At 39.8% G+C, this 14717-nt stretch overlaps 1 protein-coding gene across 1 annotated transcript in view; it reads left to right on the forward strand.

The window, feature by feature from the left end:
• The window catches only part of si:dkey-91i10.2 (uncharacterized protein LOC555224 homolog), a 28118-nt gene extending 15282 nt beyond the window's left edge, over positions 1 to 12836 (forward strand). The window contains exons 4-6 of the mRNA XM_041806369.1: positions 528 to 1117; positions 6659 to 6804; positions 7115 to 12836. Of these exons, the coding sequence (XP_041662303.1) occupies positions 528 to 1117; positions 6659 to 6804; positions 7115 to 7949 (1571 nt within the window). The 3' untranslated portion in view covers positions 7950 to 12836. The remainder of the gene's footprint in view (positions 1 to 527; positions 1118 to 6658; positions 6805 to 7114) is intronic.
• Positions 12837 to 14717: the final 1881 nt, after the last annotated feature.

Genomic DNA, 14717 nt, shown 5'->3' on the forward strand with positions numbered 1-14717 from the left:
CAATATGGCATATGCTAATGTTGACCTTGGTGCTTTTTCCAGTGGATAAAAGCAACAGTGACAGGGAATATTTGTGTCCTTAGTGTCAAAAATATCAACACCAGCCAGGTTTTTCTTATCAATGCAAAATTACCATCTGGTTATTCCAGTGAAAATGTTGATTGATTGCAGCATTTAAACTCTTTTATTTGCAGCTTAGTAAATGGATGCAATCTCGTGGTTTGAGCTCAACCTACACACATATCCACACAAAGAACAGTATTTAATCCATGTGGTCAAAGGTTAAGTCTTTGGGTTGAGGGTTAGAGATCTAATTATCAGAGAAAGATGATATCAATAATAGTTGCTTCATTCTGACATGACCAGTAATCAGTGGTCCAGATTAAGTGGGCATTCATGAGGGAACGTGCTATTACTGCTGCATGTGAAAGCCTTTTTGCTGTGTGAATAACAAGGCCTGTGGAGAGTCAATCCATAAACATCATGGGCACTAATGAATCTGACCTCCCACACTTCCCTCTCTGCAGCTCCAGCAGCTATTCGCGGCCGCTCAGAACCCCCTGGAGAGGAGCGACAAGCAGGTCTGGGAGTGACTCGAGCTGGGCAGCATCGCTGGAGCACCATCAGTAGCCTGAGCGCCGACAGTGGAGTGGTGGGCCTCAGCGACGAGCGGGAGGAGGAGGACAGCGAGCCTCGCCGCCACCGAAGAACCAGAGGAGCCGAGGTGGAACGAGTGGACAGCGGCATCGGCCCAGGTCTGTCACGTACATGGAAGAGACCGTCCTCCTCCCTGAGGGCCTGGGAGGCCCAGAGACCCTGTCCAGACTGTGGGATGAGAGACGGGGCATCCAAAGAGCGAGGGGAGCGCATGTGTGAGCGTTGCTCAAAGCTGCGGACGGAGCGAAAGGAAGCCATCCTGGAGTTTCTCAACACAGAGTCGAGCTACGGCGAGGACCTGCGGATCATAAAGGAGGAGTTTTACTGCCCCATGCAGAGCGCCGGACTGCTCACCGCAGAGCAGCTTGCCGTGGTGTTTGGTAACGTTCAAGAGCTCATAGACGTTAACGACCGCTTCACTGAACACCTGCAAGACAGCATCGACCAGGCCTTTGACCAGGTAACCCATACTCACCTCACACAAACACAGTTTTTGACAGTGGTGTCAGAGACAGGAAAAGCAGGGACAGAAAATGACATGAGAGAGGCTCTAGCTTAGCTTTAATGGTGCATTCTTGCAAAACTGATTTGATTTTCTATGCTTTTAAATCTTGAGAATCTGCTATTACTACATTAGTCACCTCAAGGGTCGCATTTATAGACATTAGATGGCAAAGTCTCTTTAAAATGAAAAGACCTACATTATGCTGCAAAGATTTAAATCCTAACAAAACAATTCTGGGCCACTTTGCGTTATTTTCCTTGGATCCGAGTACATTTGACCCTAAACTGTGGTTCCATTTGATCAGTTCAAACTCAGTTATACTGTACTCAAGCACCATGATTGGGTCTGCTTGAAGAGGAAGTCTCAGACATGATTCATGTGTACTTGAAAGCACTACAAGGGAGATATTAATGCAACTGATCCACAGTGCTGAATATTCATGGACAAGTAGAGTTTTAAAGGCTATTCTGAATCTTTCCTTGCTTTTCAGAAATTGTTGTATCTGTGCAGCACAGGTCCATTTCATCTTGTGAGCTGAAAGATTGATGTGGAAGTAGGATGAGGGTTGTTGTCGCATTGTCAAAATAACAGAATTATTTATAGTAGAATGGTCTCCATTGTCCACACAGAGCGTAAACAAAAGTTGACTTGAGTGTTTGGGACGGTTGTGTCTTCTTCTTGGTGGATCTGCAAACCAACAACGTAAATCCTGTGTCGGATTGAACACATACACAAGTGTGCATGGGACAGTGTTACTAATTTTATTATTATTATTATTTAGCACTTATTTGACATGGACACACAGTAACATTGATGCTGTGACATTTAATCATACACAAGTCCCAGATGCACTGCTGTTTATAACAAAGTGCTAATTTTCAACACCTGTCCATGGGAGACTTTTAGAGATCAAAGTTGTGAAAAAGTGAAATATTAGAAAACAACAGAGATACCTAAAAGACAGTACATTAGCAAATCCATCAGAGTTAAAATATCCAGAACAGATAAAATACAAGTCCAACAAAAAAAGCTGTATTGGAGATGGTTCTTTCAGATAAACATGTATACAAGCACGTGTTTTATATGTGGGGACAGTATTGCTCCTTCAGCCATGATCTTATACCTTTGTTAAAACCTTTAAAGTTATGTTGCATTTTCAGCTCGGTGGGTAGATTATTTCAGAGTTTTGCTTCTGTGACAGAGAAGGCTGACTGTCCAAAGGATGTTTTGCCTATTGGAATTCAACAGTTACCATTTACAGAAGCCGTTGTGTTGGCTCGATTCGGGTCCTGATATCTGCTAACAAATTTACCAAACATAGATGGAACCAGACTATGTAGACATTTAAAAAACATTTTAAGATTACAGTAGGTAATGAAGCTTTCAAAGCTAAGCATATTATGTTTCTCTAATACGAGACAGAGGTGCCATAGAACAGGTTTTTTTGTCCATGATTTTTATTGTCTGGTTATATATGGATATGATTGGTTTTGTTTGTTTGTGAGGCATGGGACCAGGAAGTTAGGCAGTATTACAGACGTGAAAATATCATAGCATGCATGTAGAGCCTGGCTGTATGTAATGACAGATACATTCTAATGATCCTAAAACAGTTTAAGTTGGATTTAACTTTTTTGCAAACATAATTCACTTGTTTTTCAAATTGCAGGTGTGAGTCTAGAATGAATCCTAAGTACTTAACATCATTAACCACATTAATGGGCTCATTATTGATCTGAATCAAGTATGATTCTTTTTCATGTAGTTTACGTGTAGAGAAACATATTGAGACAGTTTTTTTAATGTTCACTGTTAAATGAGAAGACTCGAGCCATTGTGATACAGAGTGCAACGAAGCATTTAACTGCTCAGTGGCTTTCTTTGCTGATCTAGCTGGTGTGTGAGGGCTGTATCATCAGCATACATTTGGCAATTGACAGCAGGACAAATCTCAGGTCATTTATATAGTACATGCTAAAGAGCAGGGGACCAAGAACTGACCCCTGGGGTATCCCGATGCTGTTACAGCAGAACATAGACTTTTGTCCACCGACTCCGACACATTGCGCCCTCCCTCTGAGGTACAAGTCAAACCACCGTGTAGCCTGATCAGAAAATTAAACTGTAGAGAGTTTGACAGTAGTACATCATGGTTAACAGTGTCAAAAGTTTTTTTTTTAAGTCTAGGAAAACTGCTCCTACAATGTTACTGCTGTCCAAACAGCCCTTAATTTTTTCAGTTAAATAGAGGTTTGCAGTCTCAGTAGAGTATTTTGGTCTGAATCCAAATTGTTGTTGTTGCGGTAGGTGATTCGTCTCAATATGTAACATAAGTTGCTCTGCAATAACTTCTTCTAATATCTTAGACACAACTGGAAGAATGGAAATTGGTATATAATTACAAGTCAAATCTGTCTCACCTGACTTATAAATTGGACTGATAATAGCTTTTTTCCAACAATCAGGGAAAGTTCTTGTTTTGATTGACAAATTTACCAGATGTGTTATTGATTTAAGTAGCTGAGTTCTGTGTTTCTTAATCATTTCACAGTTCAGGTCATAAACATCCCTTACTTTTGAGTTACTTAGCTTACTCATAATTTTACAAACTTTTTCAGAATTGACCTCTTGAATATAAAATAGATTTGAACTGTTCTCACAAGGTATGTTTGGTGTCAACTCCACAAGTTTAAAAGTTTTAGACAGTTCTTGAGCTGATTTATTAAAATGAATATTAAACTCATTTGCGATTAATGCATTATCAGAGATATATTCGTTGTTTATTTGTAAACCCTTTATTCTCTGCTTTTCGGTATTGGAGTTGGTAATACTACTGATGTGTTTCCATAGTGCAGAGCTGTGTGAAATGTGAAAGCAGCCAACATATTTAAACAATTTGGAGGTAGTCAAAGTGAAGTCCTAACTGGTTTCTGAAGAGGCGTTTTTAAGCTAAACAATGGCAAACACTATGCTAACAATAAATTGGAAATGCATTCCAATAAAGGGTTGGAGTTTAAATGTCTTTGCTGTAATACAATACAAAAATGTATCATACAGCAGTGGTTCCCAACCTTTTTTTTTTTCCACTGAGCCCCCCATCTTCACATATCTAAGAGTTCCTTGTTCGCTTCCCCGTCAGGGCCTTTCTGTGCGGAGTCAGCATGTTCTCCCTGTGCACGCGTGGGTTCTCTCCGGGTACTCTGGCTTCCTCCCACCAAAGACTGTGGCTGTGGTCTAGAGGAAGAGTTGGTCACCTCAAAACTGGAAGGTCACAAGTTGAGTGTCCTTGGGCAAGACACTGAACCCTAAATCGCTCCAGCTCCCATCGTTTTGTATAAAGTACGTTGAGTAGTTAGAAGATCAGAAAAGCCCAAGACAAACCAAAGTCAATTAATCAATCAATCTTTATCTGGTAGGTGCCACTTAATAACCTCAAGACACTTTAAAAGAGGACAGACCTAGACAGTGCTCTCTCCTATATTAGTAAAGTCCATTTAATATTTAACAGCCAATACTGAAGTGAAAAATAATCTTTTGAACCAGGTTGTAAATTATACTGTAAATTATACTGTAAAAATGGTTAGGTTGACATGGATGTGAATAGGGTTGCATTGGCTTTTAGCAGCCCCCCTCAAAATTAATACAGAAGTAACAGCATTATTCTGTACTTCAGTATGGGCTTCATTTTTCAACAGCAAGGGTGGATGCATGGTCAATAAAAAAGTTTTTTTCAGCTGCTACAGTTTATTCATAAAGGTACGTAATGCAAGAACTGTTCTGACAGTTTGTATACTCAGTCATTTGCACTCATACTCATATTGCAGAATCCCTGCCAAACATGTTCATACACTAATAGAATTAAAGTCAGTTGATAGCAAATAGGTAGCATCATGCACAACAGCAGACAGAATAAGCTGGGTTTTAAGCCTGGATCACAAAATATCAGAATAACAGGACTCAAGAATGTACACATTAAGTTCTGGGAAAGAAAGACAGGCAATGAATTACTTTTTTTAAATTAGCTGTACAGTCCAGATCAAGACCATTGGCTATGTGAAATATAAATGAGCCCTATTGGTGCAATATGCATTCTTCTGCCACAAATCGTATTTTTTAAATTTCATCCCATTTTACCACACAGCAATCCACCAATTCATTGTTTCAGAATGTCTAATTGTAATTATTTACCTAAAGACATTTTCTTTTTTTGAGGGGCCCTGGCCTTGTCAGGAACAGGGGTCTCCCCCGGTACATTTTCAGTTAATCAAAATTCAAAATATATTTTGGTAGCATTTTAGCTGCTTTTGGCTGTTTATCACATTCAAAATACACAACTTAATCATTAAAAACAGCTTATTTTAATTTACTTCATATTCGATACACACTTATATCCATGTCTTGAGATCCCTTGGTGAATGAGGCCACTGGTATTTACTTACCATTGCCTGATTGTAATACAGCCTTTGCTATTAATGTTTTTTTTCTGAGAGACTGGACAGTGGTTGGGGTAGAAAACCAGGTAGGAAGAGCAAATAATGTTATACTGGAAAGGAGCTGAGGGTTGATGTTGAACCTGGGGTAGCCATTTCAAGGGCAACTGCCTCTACACATGGCCATGTGACCTAACCATTCAGCCAACCGGTTCCCCTTGTCGTAGTTATTTTGAAATCATGTACAAGCATTTAATTATTTTCCATACCGTAAACCCAAGCCTAACTGTTTTACATAAATGGAGAGAGCCCAATTGGTTTAATTTGTGTATGTGGCTCAAAGAGAGTGCGACCATTTCTTGTACAAATTAGGTGGCCTTTCTTTTAGTTAAGACTCACTATTATGAGATTGAATGCTCATTCCTGAACTTGGGAACAGTGGTGGGTGAAACAACAAAAGCTCTGCTAGAGCTACTGAATTGGTATAGTGGAGAAACTGATTACTTAATATGACAACATAATGGTCTTACATGATGATCCAGGTCATTTCCATTGCCAACACGTTTTAAAAACAGAAAATCTCGTGACAACTTGGTAAATGAATTTCTGATGATTGCTTGGAAGCTGCAGCATAGATGTTAAAGAAGCTTGTGATGTGGCCATGTTTTGGTCCTTTTCATCAAGATACCAACAAAGACTTCTATAAAAAAAAGAAAAGACTGTAAAATAGTAGTAAGTCCAGTGCAGCATTTCAAATATTTTCAAGATTCCTTTACCAAGGCTCCTACTCAGTCTTCACCTGATGCTCTGTAACTGCAGTATAATAACCTGAGGCGGCCACTGAGGCAAAACTCTTCGGGCCAGGCCATTATTTTCAGCTTCCACTCATTACTGTGTTAAGTGAAGTCACAGTCAAATAAATGGACCAAATAAGGGCTGTATTGCCAGGTTCTCCACAAAGAATAATGAACAACAATGACTTGTTAAGATGAATTGTTTGTCCAGGGAAATACAGAAATAAGCCAAACATTAACTTGACCATTGCCTCTCCTGTATTTGACCTCAGGGAGATGAAGATCTGCTGACAGTGTACATAGGAGAAATCTTCCTGGAGTTTGTCAACATGCTGCCTGCCTTCCAGACCTACTGCTTACAGCAGTCCACCTCGGTCAACATGCTCAACACGCTCGAGAAGGAGAAAGAGCTGCTGAGGTACAAAGTACAAGACTTCATGTTTCTCATTGCTTGTGTGATGATGAAGTTACTCTGGGAGCTTTCTCTGGTTCCTGCTAAAGCTGTTGCATATAATTCTAACTGGAAAAGACAGCAGGTTATTATTTATTCAAAAGAAGTGCTATTTTGAGAGTAGAGCTGCAATGATTCACATTTTTAGACAGAACTGGAGCTCACCCATGAGTCAGGCTGTCCTGTGATTCCCATTAATCAATTTAAAGGGTTTTACTGAAAATTATCATTAGATTTTTTTTGTTCCTGGCTTATTCATTCTTGTTTGCTCTTTCAGAATCTTCCTGGATGTTTCCCAGAATGACAACACTGCACTGCGCCGAATGAACTTACGCTCCTTCCTCATGGCGCCTCTCCAACGTGTGACAAAATATCCGCTTCTTTTGAGTCGAATCATTAAAGTAACTTCTGAATGTCATCCTGACTACTCGCGTCTACGTGAAGCTAAGAGTCGGGTTGAGTCCCACCTGGAGCACATTAACATGAAGACAAAGCAGGAGGGCAATGGCGTCACTTGGTCACTTCGATCATTCCGCCGTGATAGCCGTAAAAATCGTGAAGTCATCAACATAGAGATGCGGGAGGTGTCGATGAAGACAGTAGGCTGGGCGAGAGAAAACACAAGATTTGTCATGGAGGGACCCCTTCAGTTGTCCCAACCAGCCGATGGTCAGTGGGTGAAGAAAGGCAGCAAAGCCCTAAAGTTTCAGAACGTCCAGAGTCTGCTGATGGTGAGGACACAGCGGGCTGGGGAAACCCCAGGACAAGGCACCGACACTGGGGCAAAGGTGGATCAAGTGGAGGTCAGTGGAGAGAGCATTCGAGATGGAGTTCTGGTTCTAATCAAGGACAAGAGCAGCGGGAAGTTTGCTGTGTTGAGAGAGCCAATACGTCTGGGAAACTGTGTGGTGTCAACAGATCCGGACAGTGAGGACACATTCGAGGTGCTTGATATTCGGAAGGAGTCTTTCGTTTTCCGTGCCTCGGACAAATCTCGCACCCAGCAGTGGTTCCACCAGATAAAGAGGTACGCTCGAGACTTGGGCACTTGGAGGAAACGGCGCAACGCTTTGCCCAACATCATGATTAACACGAACCAGGCTCGCTCCTGAGACTGACCAACCCCTCCGCCTTTGTAACACTGTAAATAACCTGAATCCTCCTACTGCAAAAACAAACTGACAGCAAGAAGCATTTCTGAGTGAAACCACTGTTATGACTCAGTAGATTTCAGTAAAAAATGTTCTCAAACTTTCATAGGTTTAATGAACTGTACAAGAGAAGTGGACATAGCTCAAAGACTGTGTACGACATGAACGTAGGCTCAGTGACTCGACCTTATGGTCTCTACAATAGCAGGCAAACACATGGAGCTGAGACAACCTTGGGCCTAAGCATTAGCCTCCTGGCTAACAGCTAAAATGCTGCTTCCTGTGAATTTTATTAGCCACACCCCTAATCATGCCTAACCTATAGCCTTAATAAAAACAAATAAGTTTCTTCAAAAGTCATTCGTGAACAATGTGTACCAACAAAGAAATAAGCCAATGTATCAAAGAAAAATTGGAATCCAGCTGTAAACATGTTTATTTCTTATGGAAAAAAATTGATATTTTAGCATGGGTGTTAATGAGACATGCAACATTTTGCAACCAACCTCAAGTGGACACTCAAGGTACTGCAGTTTTTTGCTCTTCCACATTGGCTTACTTTTTCAATACTGGAAGTTACCACCTGACAAAACCACAGTGGCATCAACTTTTAATTTGTTTTTCACCTTCTAATCCTCACGTTTGACATTTTTACCCTCACTACTGTGATAATTTTGACCCAGATTTCACTATGTTTTGAAGAGAGGGTGGATACACTTCATTCAGTCTCAGTCCTGGTTCTTTGGTTGCTACTGTAAAGGTATGTCCATTACAGACCTATCTTTGTTTTTATTCAAAATTGGAATATATGCACAAATTGAAGCATGCTGCTATGCTAATAAGATTTCAGACAAGTGACATAAAGCATGAATATTTACAAAGGCAATAAATCAACTGTAGGGAAGGCTCTTTTGTCTGTGTGGCTGCATACGAAGATTCCTTACTTCGCAACACAATAGACACTCTCTACTGGGAATTAGGAAGAATACAGTTGTAAATAGTTTCTCCTAGGTTTCTCTTTGGAGATTAGGGGTTATGTCCACTTCTTATATACAGTCAAAAGGTTAAGATTCTACACTTTTTCTTAACAGATATAAAAGTGCACCATACTCATTAAATGAAATATGGAGATTTTGTTCAGTAACGCTGGAAACAATTCTTGGACAACCAAATATCCTGGGCTGCACTCGTCAGCCTTGATTGTAAAGACTGTTTGCTCCTGGAGAAAGAGAGCTGTGTGTCTGAAAAAGCATGTCTGAACATGACTGACTGCAAAAAGAAACACTGTAACGTCTTTTTATACAAGGCATTTGTTGGGGGGTGAACAGTTGTTGTGTTGTATGAAAAGGTGAAAATGTGGTTCAAAGCTTTGTTCAATGGTTTCTGTTTGTTGTCACTGCCCTCTCCTGTTTTTGCACCGCCACCTCTTCTGTATGTCGGTGGTAGAGCAACCTTCACTGCCACAGATGCAGTTGAGCAGAGCCTCTTTAACAGGCTGAACAGACCTCCTGGACCACTGTGTTTGAAATTTTAAATGAGGACTCACAAAACAGCAATAATCTCTGCCAGTTTCAAAATAAGTAGCTACTGTTTATGCATTTTACGTCCCAACATTGTCCTTCAGCATGCAGGTTTGCCCTGCTGTAATGTACTACCAAGTTTATCAGACAGATTTAATGCAATTGAAGTCTCAAATCTGGTCCTGCTTGTTGAAACCCAGTAACATTGCCTTTATTGTAAGAATACTAACTAGGTCTCTGTTCCAGTCGATCATGGGAGAAATCGTCTTAAAGCAGTGAAAGCAGTACATGAGAAGTTTAATCAATCTTTCTGTGTTAAAGTCATGATGAAGAGTTGAACACAGTTACCCCTTTGTATTGTTAAATGTTAGTTTTACAGCCTTGGGTTATGGATCTCATAGTCAGGACAATGGGAAAGCAAAATCTTGCCATGAAATCCAGATTATAAATCACACCTTTATAAAAGTTGCAGTAAGTTTTGGGGCTTTCGCAGAGGTAAAAAAGGTTACATTTTTCTTCTTGCAGGAGGATTTTCCAAGAAGGATGCACTTAGCCAGCCAATCAATTAAACGTCCGATCCTGTGGTATTCAACACCAAAATAAGCCCTCTAGTCACTTAAGCTAATTTGTTATATTTTTTACTAGTTAAGGCCCACAATCCCAATCATACACTTTCTAGATTGTAATGCAGCCACTCCCCACTAGTAGCCACTGAAGCTGTCATTAAATAGCTACTGCCATGCCACCATAATGCTCTGCAACCTAATGTAAACAGCAGATGGGTAGCATTGATAGCACCTCTGAGGAATAGTGTGGTTTAGCAATATTTTGATCCAGAAACTGGGGGAAAAGTTTGAAAAAAAACTGTCAGTTTAACCACATTCAGCGCAGAAATATAGTCATTCACCTGATGATGCTGTGATCTCATATGTAAAAGTGCTCAATTTCCCCTGGTTTCATAGTGTTTACTTTTGTACAGAAGAGAATTAGGGCCAGAGGTGAAGGATACAATAATGCTGCTGCACTTCAAGATAAAGTTAAAATGATGAGAAAAAAGTTGAAATACAGTTTTGAGAAAAAAGTTGAAATTGGATCTTAGACACTGTTTACAAGCAAAAGGAGAAGGAATCTCATTGTTATATATAGTATAGTTTCACATGGGCATTGATACAAGGCATTTTGTAAGACAGTCAAGATTTTCTGTTTCTTGTAGTCTTCAGTTCTTTTCGCACAGGATTAGTATTCCCTGGTGACCTGTTGACCTTTAATAATTCATGAATGACAGTGTTTGGTGCAGTGCATTTGCACTGGATAGATAAATCAATGCAAAACTTACTGACAGTTAGGAGGTAAAGCATGAAGGTGCTGCATGACAGCAGCACTAAAAATACATGATGAATTTATTCTCAAAATTTGACTTTATTATCAAAGTTTACAGCATTTTTTTCATCTCTGGTCCTTATCCTCATACTTTAGACCAGTCAACTAAACACAAATTAAGTTTGTGTTTAGTTGATTAGAGATTAGATGCCTTGGAAAATCAAGCAATGCCCACTTATTGAGTGCAATTTCTGTGGAGTGGTATACTCTTTTCCATCTGTTTTCACCATAAATACTTTGCACTCCTGCTAGCTAAAATACAACAGGCGATCTCTCAGCCTACAGTGATTTGTGAAGTACAGACACACAGCCTGTTAGTTGCTCTGCCTGCCTTTCCTGGTCACTTATTGTCTTTAACTGAAGAGTCTTTCAGTCAAACCAGCTCCCCACAAGATTTATTTACTTGTCAGTACCTTTAAATGCAGAGTTATGACTTAAGGCAGGCAAGAGTAGCTCCAGCCACAGCCAGCTTGGCTTGCATTATGAATCCCAACACATTCATAGCAGTGAAGGGGCTACTTATGATAATTTTAGGTCCTGTGCAATGTGTGTTGTTGGCGGCTGCTCTTGCAGTCATGACAGTGTTTCCCATCACTCTACTGTATACTAGTTAACTGACTCAACTAGAAAGAAATAGGTATAAAAGGTGCATTTACACACTGGATATAACAGTAATTCATATAATCCTTTGGGGTAGAAACTTAAAAATAGTGCAAAATGTGCATCTCTGTGTACATAACTAACAGTACAGTACAAATCAATACAAATCTGGACAATTTCAATAGATTATACAAAAAATACATACTGAAATGTTCTTTTTAACCAGCAGAGGGTGATATCTGCTTTGGGCTATGCTGTTAAGCAATTAGGTTACATTATTATTAAGCAACAAAATCAAAAGAGGTACTTAAATTGATACAGAAAAATAAGAAAAGGTTTTTTTTCTAGTTTTATTCGAAGAACTGAAATAATCACATTTTGTTAGGAAATTTTCCTCAGTTTCTTTTAAAAATGAGAAAACCCTAAAAAAAACATGACAAAATCATGTTTTGAATCCCGTCTTGTGATAGATATTGTTTGTGAGTTGGGGGCATCATTTCATCCCAACTCTGAATGGTCCAGAACTCAACTTTACTGAATTAAAAGCTCAGGCATGGACACAACACATCTGAGAAACTGGAGAACTTTTTATTTTCACAAATTTATTATTTGAGTGTCCTGACAATTTTTGTGTAAAAAGGTTGAAAAACTGTGGTTACCCGGCAAACTGTCATCAGAAAATCATCCCGTCCAGACAAGGTTTTAACTGTGTATTAAGTGGCCTAGCGATGAGCTGTTGTGCCTTGGTACTTGATTACTGTTATGCTTAGAGGTACTGAATCTTTTGCAGACTGTCACAGTAGCATTTATCTCTGAGATACAGACAAGGCTGCCCTCCACTGGCACTTGGTTGAGTTCATTTTACAGGCAATATAATTATTCCTCTGACAGTCTCTGGCTGCTGATCTTCTCTCTTCTTAAGCGTGTTTTTATTTATAAAGGCTTTATTTTGTTTAATGCACTTTATTAAAATTCAGTAATAGAATGCTTTCAAGTAGAACATGTTACACAATCTTGTTTGTTTATAATTCTTCAAATGAGAAGAAACCTTACTGACTGAAGCAGGTTTTTGACAATATTGTCAGCAAATCAAAACTAATGTTTTAAGACTGATGCTGTTTTTTTTAATTGCTTCAAAGTAGCACTAGAAAAAGGTAGCAAATCACTGTGTTTTGGAGGGCAGGGAGGCTCGGCTACACATCAGTTCTCGAAAAATGCTGTTACAAATTGTAAAAAAAACAAAAAGTTTTAAATGCCTGCCGAGTTGAATACAGAGTCTTTTGTTTTCCTTGTTTGCATTTTGACACCTGCTGTATTATTTCCCCACTGTAATATATTGTGAATTATATTAAAAGATTTTAAACACATCTTTACTCATTTGATTTTTGTGCAATAGTCAAAACTAGGGCTGGGCAACATATTGAGTTTTTGAAAATAGAGTTATGCATACTTTTGGCATTAAGGATTCGTCACCAGCTCTGATGTGCCGCAACCCAGGGTTGGGGCGTTGGCCAAGGTCAAGTTCAACAAATTTCAGCTTGTATGTCACTTGGCAGCCAAGGTCAAGCTTCTTGGCGTTTTTTGTTCAGACATTTTTACCCCTCATTACATGCCTGGTGACAACTAGCAGTTTTTTGGCCCTCGAGACATCTACAGCAAGACCAGGGGCTCGTGGCAACCCTACTCCTCACCCAGACGGTACCGTAGGCCGTGTTTGCTCAACACCCCCCCCACTAACTCCACCCTAAAGCTGTAGACTTCGTTATTTTTCAACAAATTATTTTCCAATGCCTTTGGTAATATGCAAGGACATCAAGAACACCAGGGTTGTGTCAATCCTCTTTTCAGACTCAATGTTGTTTAGCCTAAGCATGCCTAAAACTTGTTGCAGTGGTCCTTGTAATGCAAGGTCCTTACATTATAGTCTTTACTTTTAGTCAAGGTATTTGTCAGCCAAATTGTAAAATTTCAATGTGATTTAATGCTCTGTCAATACTTTAATTACTTTAAAATATACTGAAGAAAGTACTGACATACCATATATGCACAGTGGAGAATTATTAATCCCATTACTATTATTTTTTTGTCAGTCTTTATCAACAACAGTTTTTTTTTTAGCTAGCGTTAGTCTAGTCTTCCTCTTGAGAAAGTTACTTGCCATATTTTTAGACATAATTTTAGTCAAACTAAAGGGATATTTCAGTGTTTTTGAAGTTGGTTTGTATGAGGTACTTGGTGATAGTAGTACAATCGGCCTCCAGTGATTTTAGTAAGCATTGCCCCTTCAAACAGGGCACACTTTAAAAGCTAGGCTACATAGCATAGCAGATGGGTACAGTTTCTCTGCGTAATGTAGCGATTTAAGGTAAATATGGACCAAAAAAACAAGCAATGCTGACTCAAATGTATGCCATATTTAAAATTTTTGAAGCATTTTATTTTTCACCCAGAAAGCATCTGTGTTTGGGACCACGTTGCAATGCAAGCTTCGGCTATGTGCTCTTCCACCTCAAGGTATCTGAACAGCTGCTTGGATCTGATATCCCTTTTTTTTATTTAATTTTTGGGCTTTTTATGTTTTTATTGACAGTGGAGGATAGTGGACAGAATCGGAAACAAGGATGAGAGAGCTGAGGGGTATTGCACAAAAGTAGGATAAAGACATCCAGGATAATGAGCAGGCGCGGCTTGACCTAGCCTTTCTTGGCTTAATTGATTGCACGTTTGCCGAGCCAGGATGAAAAGACACGGCTTAGTCAAGCCAGGTGAAGATCTTTGGGATAATTGCGTGTTCACGGCGTAGACAGTACAAAGAATTGGACAAACCCCGTGTGACGTCAGTCGTCTGCTTACAATAGGCGGACTCAAACGGCTCTTGAAGCCAATCCGTGGAGGCTTCCATATTGAAATTGCGGTCTCAACCAAACTTTGGATCAACCTAACGGCCTGCCCACTAAACGCGACTTCCTGTCAGCCTGCTAGCTAGCATTCCAGGTGACAGAAACGGAGCCTCTCCCTGCCGAGCTATCTGTCAATCAAATGAGACGGGCCAATCAGCTTTCATCCTAAATATAATCCAAACAATTGTGGTACAAAAAAATTCACCCCCCGTACAGTGGGAGCACAGTAAGACACTAGCTAATGAGACATCTTTGGTGTTTTGAACCAGGCTGTAAACCAGTTTATTTTGTGTGTCAAAACCGGCTGTTTAGCATATGTGCTGACAGAA

The sequence above is a fragment of the Cheilinus undulatus genome, linkage group 15 (genome assembly GCF_018320785.1).
Source record: "Cheilinus undulatus linkage group 15, ASM1832078v1, whole genome shotgun sequence".
NCBI classification, from domain to species: Eukaryota; Metazoa; Chordata; class Actinopteri; order Labriformes; family Labridae; genus Cheilinus; species Cheilinus undulatus.